Source organism: Oryzias latipes, chromosome 24 (assembly GCF_053564925.1).
Source record: "Oryzias latipes strain Hd-rR chromosome 24, Olatipes_Hd-rR_3.1".
In the NCBI taxonomy this organism is placed as follows: domain Eukaryota; kingdom Metazoa; phylum Chordata; class Actinopteri; order Beloniformes; family Adrianichthyidae; genus Oryzias; species Oryzias latipes.
This window is the reverse complement of record NC_136260.1, coordinates 14,642,858-14,652,306: the sequence shown is the minus strand read 5'-3', so window position 1 is coordinate 14,652,306 and position 9,449 is coordinate 14,642,858. Positions and strand designations below refer to the sequence as shown.

General features: G+C 41.4%; 1 protein-coding gene across 1 annotated transcript; it reads right to left on the bottom strand.

The window, feature by feature from the left end:
• Window positions 1-586: 586 nt before the first annotated feature.
• On the bottom strand, window positions 587-9,113 carry katna1 (katanin p60 (ATPase containing) subunit A 1). The gene is made up of 11 exons (XM_011491667.4): window positions 8,970-9,113; window positions 6,991-7,153; window positions 6,775-6,914; window positions 3,875-4,061; window positions 3,677-3,774; window positions 3,059-3,164; window positions 2,820-2,978; window positions 1,650-1,776; window positions 1,430-1,564; window positions 1,132-1,258; window positions 587-1,060 (listed from the first exon to the last, which is right to left on the bottom strand). Exons 1-11 carry the CDS (start codon window positions 9,002-9,004, stop codon window positions 862-864), a joined length of 1,476 nt encoding a protein of 491 aa, XP_011489969.1. The 5' UTR covers window positions 9,005-9,113; the 3' UTR covers window positions 587-861.
• Window positions 9,114-9,449: the final 336 nt, after the last annotated feature.

Genomic DNA, 9,449 nt, shown 5'->3' with positions numbered 1-9,449 from the left:
TGCATGGTATCTGCAGGAGCTGGATAAAAGTAAAAAAAAAAACATGTCAACAAAAGAATGGTAGATCTGTTTCAACAAAACATAAATGCTGAAGAATGACTGCTTGCTAGAAGATATGATATAAGTGAAGTATCAGTCTGAATGGCTGCTTTAAAAATATAAGATTTCAGTCAATAAACAAGAGTTCAGATCCGATTTAGTTTCCTTTGTAAAGCTGTAAAAAAACGGACTTTTACTCATTTCAAGATAAATAGCATTTTTTTTAAGATAGTAGTTTGTCCCTAAAAAGTTAGGTAATGGTAAATATTACTGTATAGTCTTCAAAATTTGCCCTTGAAAAACTACATGAAAGCTGAATGAAGCAGGAGGGCAGCATCCATCTTGTTCAACCTGGTTCTATTGTATGAAGATCTTTAAAAGTTCAGTTCCTGATATTTTTTTTATCTCAAAGTAAACAAAGGTTCTGAACAAAACTCAATTTTTTTTAGGAGAATGTTGATCCATCAGGTTCAGTTTAAAAGACTCGTATTTACAGAAAGCTGCCTGGACCAGGCAAAGATGCCAAAACAACAACTTTAAGTCAAGAGAATGTTTCCCTAGTGTTTCTTTAATGTGTTTAAATTACAAAGTTAAAACAGACATTTACAGACAAATCAAGTACAAGAAAGCAGGTAAGCAGAAATAATTGAATTGGTTCCAAAGTGCAACATTTTTTTTCTTTATCTTGACAATGTCCAAAGATCTCCTAACTGTCAGTTCTTAAAGTCTTCGTGTTAAAGACATTTAGCTTCTGTAAAGAACCAAACCGGATCTTCTTCAGAGTCCGGGTTTGGTTGGAAGTCCTTGCGAGGAGAAGCTCCTTTAGCATGATCCAAACTCTTCAATCCACTTCTCGTACTTCTCCAGATCAGATGCAGACACAGACTTAGAAACTTTCTTTAAAGCAGACTCAAAGTCCTCCATGGTGGTGGGCATGTGCATCTCGTCCCGGGAGAGGTTGCGGATCTCATCTGGGGTGAGCCCCTCGATTCTGCGTCTCATGGCCATCAGAGAGGCGTCTCTGCAGAAGATGAGGCAGGGTTACAGAATGCAGACGAGCTTCTGCTGTCAGTCAGTCTGCGTTTGTCTGACCTGCACACGTTGGTGATGTCTGCCCCCGAGTAGCCGTCCATCTGCTCGGCGATCTTGTCGAGGACCACATTGCTGGCTAGCTCCAGCTCTCGCAGGTTGATCCGGAGCAGCTCCACTCTCCCTGTTGCTGCAAACATCCAACACACGTCATTTGAGCAAACTCCTTAGAACTGCTGCGAGACTGATGAGTGAATGTGTTTGACTGCTGTAAAAATAACATTAGTAAAATAGCATGATAAAGCCAGATGCTTTCCGTTCAAGTTTGAGCAGATCCAATGGTTTTGGGGAAAGAACATACTTGATGGCAATGGAATGTAAATTCTCTTCTCCAGCCGTCTCCTCAAAGCCTCGTCAATGTCCCATGGGAAGTTGGTGGCAGCCAGCACCATGACCATCTTTGATGGGTCTTCGTTCTCTGAAGCTCCACCAACACCTGCAGCACAGTGTCCAACAGTTCTACAACAATAGCTCACAAGGCAAAAATGATGAATGTGTAGCAGCAACACTAAGCTCCATACCATCCATTTGCACCAGAAGTTCTGCCTTCACCCTTCTGCTGGCCTCGTGCTCTTCTGATGTCCCTCTGCGGCTGCACATGGAATCGATCTCGTCAATGAAGATTGTAGTGGGAGCGTAGAAGCGCGCCTGGAAGAGTGGCTCATGTTATGACTAAGGACTATTGATGATAAACATTAAGAGATATGTGTGAAAAATGTCACCAGGATTAGTGAAGATAACACCTAAGTGTTGGAAACAAACAGGTCTACGGGTTTCTGGTAAGAACCCATTATTGGTGTGGAAACGGCAGCTTGAACATGAAAATAAAACACTTGAGAGCATAAAGACCAGTTTTCCTGACGGACTGTCAACTCAGCTGTGAACAGAGCAGTAAATCACAGCATCATCAGCACAAAAGATTAGGAAGATTATCATCACAGCATCATTAGCATAAACACGGAACATCACAGTCCCATCAACATAAAGGCGAATCAATACAGTATCAGCGGGAAAGAAGTCGAATGTTGAAGTATCATCAGCATAAAAGAGGAATGTGGTAGTATTATCAGCATAAAGGCAGAATATCACTGTATCATCTGCATAAAGGAAGAACTTAACCTATTTAAGATAGATTTCCTTAGACCTTTTGTCTTTAATTTAATTAATTATGGACTATTTCAAAGTGTTCTTTCATCAAATTTTAGGGCTAGAATGCTAAAAAAGGTTAAATGATCTAGGCCAGCTCAGTTTTTAATATTTCTTGGTTTAAGATCTTTTATCAACACAATTGCTGTGTTGAAGAAGGATTCCTGTAAGCAAACACTGACAGGTTTTTTCTGGATTTAGGAAAGAAACCAAACTAATGTACGACTGCTTGAATCCAACTCTTCTAGAGTCCTAAACAGTTCATGGAGGAGACTTAAAAATGTTCAAAACTTAATTTTTAGCTTATAAATGGCAAAAAAAGCATCTTGCATCAACCAATCAGAGAAACATAAAACTGTGTTCTTGTAGTTATTAGCAGAGACATTTTTTAAAATCTCAATAGAACTGCTGTCAAGAATTTAACAGAGATGGACCAAATAAACTAGTATTTGTAATACAGATTTGTCTAAAGTGTACTTGACCTAAAGACCCATGCCTCAAAGCACAAATTCTCTAATTGGAAGATAATCTGAAAAAGATCTCACCATTTCAAACAGCAGACGAACCAGCTTCTCAGACTCTCCTCTGTACTTGGAGGTCAGTGTGGATGAAGAGACGTTAAAGAATGTGGTTCTGCATTCAGTTGCAACAGCTTTTGCCAAGAGTGTCTTTCCTGTCCCTGGAGGTCCCACCATGAGCACCCCCTGAAGACCCCATCCAAGTCGTTTTAGGAAAAGGCAGGGAGTGGATAACTAAGCGCACACACATGCTTTAAAATCAGTACCTTCCATGGTCTTCTTATGCCTTTGAAAAATTCTGGCATCCACATGGGCAGCACCACTGCTTCCTTTAGCAGCTTTTTGGCATCTTCCAAGTCTGCAATGTCGTCCCTACAACCAAGAACAATAAGAGATCTGACAGATATCCAATTACCTGATTATTTTGCTCAAACAGGAGCGTTCTGCTGTGTTGGAAAGACGTTACTGTTACAATAGGCTGTTACCTAGCATCAGATACAGGTGGTGTCCATTTCTACTTTTGTTTTTTCTACTGAACCCCACCTCGGCTCTGGTGGTTATAAGTTAGTGCCAGTGTGCTTCGAGGAAGGTAGAAAAGCTCTATACAAGTATACGCCATTTACCAGAAAGAAAGTTGTTGACAGAAAACAGTTCGGGCGTAAAAACGTTTTCACCTGCTGACAGTGTTTTCCTCAAAATACACAGATAAACATCTGAGAATATTTATGTAAAATAAATGATTCATCATATTACTGTATACAAAATACTCTGTATTTGGAAACTGAAAAGCATGAAACCACAGCAACAGTAAGTTTGACATATTTAACGTTACAGATCAAACAAAGCGGCGAGCTGCAGGAGAGAAGCAATAAAGACTGACGAACCACTTCACGTTGGGGTTCTGTGAAATGATGTCTCTCTCCAGAGCCTCCACCAGGTCTTTGTCATATCCCGCCCCATCAAACCGTTTCACCTCCTTCTCCTGAAGAAAGCAAGCAGAAATGCAGCTCCTGTCGTCTGAGGGAGAAACTGGACGGATGGGCGGGCCAGCCTTTGATCAGCACAGCAAACAATGTTCTCACCTTATCTTCCTTTGCTTTGCCTGCTGCTTCCTTCTTCTCCTTGTCTCTGGGCGCTTTGCTGCGCTCTCCGGTGGGTCCTCGATGCGAGTGTCTCTGTTGGGCCTTCACCGCCGCGTTCTGCCGGTTGTTGGGGGATTTGCTGTCTTTGTAGGGGTTATCAGGGCGGCGGATGGGACAGGGAAAATGTCTGAGGAGAAAGAACACGAATATCTAATGAATGCACAAAAAAATAGGTCTCTGGCCTGAACTTCACTTTTATAATAAACCTTGGAATCCTCTGGAAACATTATTTAATCCATTACACTTAAGAGTTAATGGTAATTCATCCCAACCTTCTTTGAGGTTCACTTACTCCTAGACCTTTTTCAAACAGCATTGAAGAACCAAAAGAACCATCAGGTTGGATCTCATGATGAAATGAAAACAATGAAAGTTCAGAACTGAAGTTGTAGTCCTGCTGGTCCATGCGGTGCTACCGTGCTAGTGGGACTTTAATGCTGATCATGTGACCAGGATCTGATGTGTCTGAATGACTGCAAACAAAAACTAAACTAAGGAGGCTTCCAATATTTCTACCTGTGTTCACGTCTGCACGGGAGCAGCAGAAACACTAATGAGACAAGAAGGCTTTATGACACCATTTTTACATTAAAAGTCTATAAATCTTTAATCACTTTTTATATTTTGCTTTTATCTCTAAATTTATATACAATATATCATAAAAGTGTATTTATTTCAGTAAAAACAAACCCAAAGATTAAACAGATTTTTTCCCACATAGATATAATATAGTTCATTTTGAATAATATAGCTCACAGTTGATAAAAATGTCATTGTCAATATCTCAGGAAATTTGAATTTTATTAAAGAAAGAATGTGGTGCTACTATCAAAGTATCACTGAGTAGGACCAAGTCCTTGGTTGGTGGTCCTGTTGCATGCTGGGTAACATAGAGGTGTAGATCTGCAGACACCTGGTTTTCATTGTTGGGTCTCGTGCCTCACATTTCCTCCTTACATAAATTTCCCAGGTGAATTTGCTGGTCAGTCATGACGATAGCATGATCCAAACTGAGAAAAGGTCCCAAAAATACCAGCGACGACTACCTAAGAGGTCATCATGGGTCCAGCAACAGTTCCCAGAGAACTGAAGGTCTCAGTTAAGTTCAGAGTCCACCATCAGATAGGGGTGTGGCCTTCCAACAAGCTCACTTCTGATTGGCGAGAGTGATTGCCATAGACAAGATGACGCAGACCGACTCGCACCTTACTGACGTTGTCTGGCTCCAACATGGCAACATCCGTGATGCTAAAATATGCAGACTGAATTGACTTCACTTTCTATGGATGACGTCACACTCTGTCCAGGTCTCAGATACAGTTAAAGTCTGCGATAAAAGATTTGATGTAGGAACTGAAACCATGAATTCGGCTGTCCATGTTCAAATAGAAGCTCACACATCGGTGTGGCTTCAAGCTGAAGCAAATGTGGGATCTAGAGTAGAAGAATGACCTCAAACCCACATGCAGGTCCACCTCTAAATGGTTAAGAAGAACTAAACAAAGACTCTGGAGGAGCCTGCTTTCAGTCCTAAGGCTACAGACCTCAAAAAGGTCCATTTAGGCTCAAAAACCTCCTGTCCAGGCTGTTTCCTGCCTTCGGCCAACAGACGGAGGTATAGGCTCCAGCATCCCTGTGTGGCTGACTTGCAACAATTCCACAAAGATTAGGGATCCAACAGTTGATGATTATCCCAAACAATCGACAGCAGTTTTTGCAATAAAGGCTGGCCCAAAGTGTTTTTAGGGTTTGGAGGGCAATTACTGATTCCACACAGAAAGAGTCAGGTTTGAATCCTTAATCCAAAGTGAACGGACTTAATTGTGTTTTCCTTTCAAATTTAAAATTGTTTGACGATTTGGCTTTAAAGGTTGAAAAACATGCAAACTAGGCCTGCACAATATACCGCAAATTTATCGTTATCGCAATATCCAGCTCTGCAATATGCATATCGCAAAAGACGGCGAATATCGCAATAAATCGCAAACCCAAAATGTGTTAAAACAATCTTCTAGCAGCTTGAAGCATTTAACGAATCAAATAAATCCCTTTATGCTTTGACCAATCAGATGGACGCCTTCCCATTGTTGACCAATCAGATGGAGGCCTATTATGTTAACCCTGGTCCTGAAGAGCCTCAACCCTGCCTGTTTCCCAGCTCTCCTTAACCAGCTTGCTGTTGATTGGCTGACTCAAGTGATTTCACATCCTGATTGACTGAACACACCTGATTTGGTTATCATTATCGAGCAGTCTAGGGAGAATTGGAAAACAGACAGGGTTGAGGCTCTTGAGGACCAGGGTTAGCCACCCTGACGTTTGTCCCCCATGTCGATGAGGGTCATTTGGAGTATAATTTTTAAACTGTTGCAATGAAATGGGAATGATGTTTTTGTTTATTTTTCTATTTGTTTATTTACCGCAAATTTATCGTTATCGCAATATTGATCACTAATATCGCATATCGCAAGTTTTCCTCATATCGTGCAGCCCTAATGCAAACAAATGAAAATTCAGCACAGAGGGTAAAAAATTCAAGTTCTGAGCTGAAATTAACTTCTGACGACACCGATATGTTAAAATAAGCCTGCAAGACCTTCGATTTAGTTTAGAACTATGAACTAAACCGAGGCACTGTCGTAAATCTAAAAGTAAACAAATGGTGCCAGATTTACACCCAATCCTTGCGGAAGCTGACGGAGAACAAAACAAGCTCACATCAGGCCACTAATCCGAATCACATGACTGCATCAGGACCTGAGAGGTTACACAACAACGGAAAGAAGCAACTTATCCAGGAGTTTGTTCTGTTCCTGAAGAAGCTGAGGGTTCACACATACCGCTGCTCCGAGTGCAGAGGCCTCATGTCCCAGTCCTCATGGTTACTGGCTTTAGCAGGCGAGGGCTCAATCTGATTTTTCTCCAGAGTGGACAGTATACCCTGAAGGAGTTGGCTCTCTGCATTCATTTGCTGCCACAGCTGAGAAACCGGAGAAGCACGCGTGAGAAGATGCAGGATTTTATCCTAAAAAGATCAGACAGGCTGTTGTTGTGACCTGCTGCCATTCCTGCTGAACGCTGCCGTCGCGGACAGCGTGCTTGGTTCTTCTGATCTGGTCCAGCAGCCCGCGGTACAGAACGCTGGCCGAGCTGTAGTTTCCCAGCAGGGCGTACTCTCGCGCCAGCTTTATGTTCTCGCGGATCTCTCGTTGACTCATCCTGTTGTGAAAACAAATGAGGCTGTTAGCAATCGTGACGGACATGTGCTCTTCTGGAAGGAGAAAAGGGGAGGGGTCAAGAAAATAGCTCACTAATTGGGGAAAAGTCCAAATATCCAAACAAACCATCTAAAAGCAGATTTCAAAATCCCTTCAGTAATCACACGAACTTTTCTATATTTACAGTAAAAAGGGCTTCTTCAGTCATAAATTTTAAGGTTTTAACATTTTCATTTATGGATAAAAATGTTTTTTTTTGGGCCACTTTTATCCAAAAATAAAAAATATTAAAGCCTTAAAATCTGGGAAGTTTTGGTAATTTGGTCATTTTTATCCAAAAATATAGCAGAAATAGAAAACTGTGCAGATCTATTGAAATTCTCTATGGATGGTCCGTTACCGATCGTCTTTTGATCTATTTTATAAGCCTTCACATTGATCTTTTAATTATGATTATACAATTTTTAGTAATCATTTTCAGATCTATTCATTTTCAGGTAGATTTAAGCCAAATAGTTCCTGAGTGCGCCTGTTTCTGACCAAACGCAGAGAACACATTTCACACAACTAAGAACGTGACAACTAACGAGACTTTAACTTTAAGCTTAAATACGTGTGGCCAGCAACAAAACGCAACTTTGGACGCATGTAAAGTATGCAATGCAGCAATGAGGCTGCACTTATTACATGTGGCCAACATGAACTTCCATCAGTTTTTGTGCTGGTTGCATGTAAATACATGCAAATAACATCAGCCTAAGAGAAATTTAAATGAAGGATTGAAGCAAAATGGATAATTAACTAAAAAAAACAACAGAAAAGTGTACATAGAGAATAATACAGAAGTTTAAAATGTGTCTGGTACAATGACTGCACTGAAAACAAGTCAAAAAGCGGCATGTGCCAAAGGGAAGCCTGAGGAACTCTAGCTTAGGAGCAGGGGCGGAGCTAAATCATACTAACTTAAGGGCTGCAGGGTTGTAACCCAGGTCAGCGGTCCGGGGGTTGGGGTCCCCTGCTCTAAAACGGGCATGTCCAAAGTCCACCCCATGGAACAAATGCAGCCCACATTGAAATTTCCACTGGCCCGCAGGCTTCCATCTTAAAATCTAGAATCCAGTTTTTCGGGGCTTGAAATAATAAATTCACAGCAATTTGGGTAAAAATGAATTTAGATGTATTTTATTTAGCCGGGACAGGCTTTGGCAACCCCGTGGGGGATTTAGCAGGTTATGATGGATAGATGGATGAATGAATCAAGTTACATTTTTATTAAATTAAAATCACAATATGCCTCCTCCTTCCTAAAGTCTTCTCCCCCTTAGTGCCCTCCAAATAAAATGTTCTAGCTCCGCCACTGCTCAGGAGCAACTCAGAAAATGTAACAGCAGACTGCATCCTGGAGCAATGACTTACATATGTCCACATAAGTGTGTTTTTAAACAAAGTTAAATAGCTAATGAGTGTGTATCAAAGATGGAACGGCGCATTCCCGGAGTGGAGCACGGACCCTTTCCCCGCGGCAGCAGTTTGGGTGGACCCCCGCGGAGGAACACGGACGGAGCGCAGGCGGAGCCTCGGCCAGCAGCCTCGTCAGACAAACCGCCTCACATTCACCGTCCTCGGAGTAAAACCTCATCTTTAGACCTGCTGCCTCCTCGGCTAGTCCTACCACATTTTCACTTACGAGCGACAAATTGACTACAGATAAGATACGAGAAAAACTTCAAACTACACCAACAATACAATAGTTCAGACTTTAGCGCGCATCAGTTTCAGTTTTAAACCGGGTTCAACCCGGTTTAAACAGAACCTACCCTCTCACAGCGGCTCCCGACCTCCTCCGACTCATAGAACCGTCCCAGAGTGCTCGACCCGGTACCTCTGGGGATCATGTGACCGCGGAAGTTTCACTTACTCTGCGCGGTCTGCTTGTTTAATCAAAGTTTCGACTTCCGCTTGCACACTTCAAAATAAAAGTTCAAAATTAAAAGTAAAGGGATTTAACCTATATTCAAACTTACCCAAACAGTCATGTCTCAGGAGGGAGATAAAAATGTTTTATAATTATCCAGCTATTCACAACTATAGAGTGAAAAAATCAGAGCTTAAGAGTTAATAAGTCTGTGAAAAATGCACACATTTTCATATTAACAAATGTATTTAATTATTTTGTTTTTATAAATGATCCAAGTTTTTTTCTGAATCTTTGGTCGTATTTAATGCTGAAACCAGCCTCAAGTGGTCATTTGTGGAACTACGAAATTTGGTAAAGGATAACCTGTATTTTTTTAAAG

Excerpts from the sequence above, each read along its gene's own strand:
- katna1 (XM_011491667.4), bottom strand. The coding sequence starts at position 9,004 with ATGAGTCGGAGGAGGTCGGGAGCCGCTGTGAGAGG. Across the intron at positions 3,165-3,676 it reads CAGAACCCCAACGTGAAGTG|GGACGACATTGCAGACTTGG; the intron begins GTTCGTCAGTCT and ends TCTTGGTTGTAG. Across the intron at positions 2,979-3,058 it reads GCATAAGAAGACCATGGAAG|GGGGTGCTCATGGTGGGACC; the intron begins GTACTGATTTTA and ends TGGGGTCTTCAG.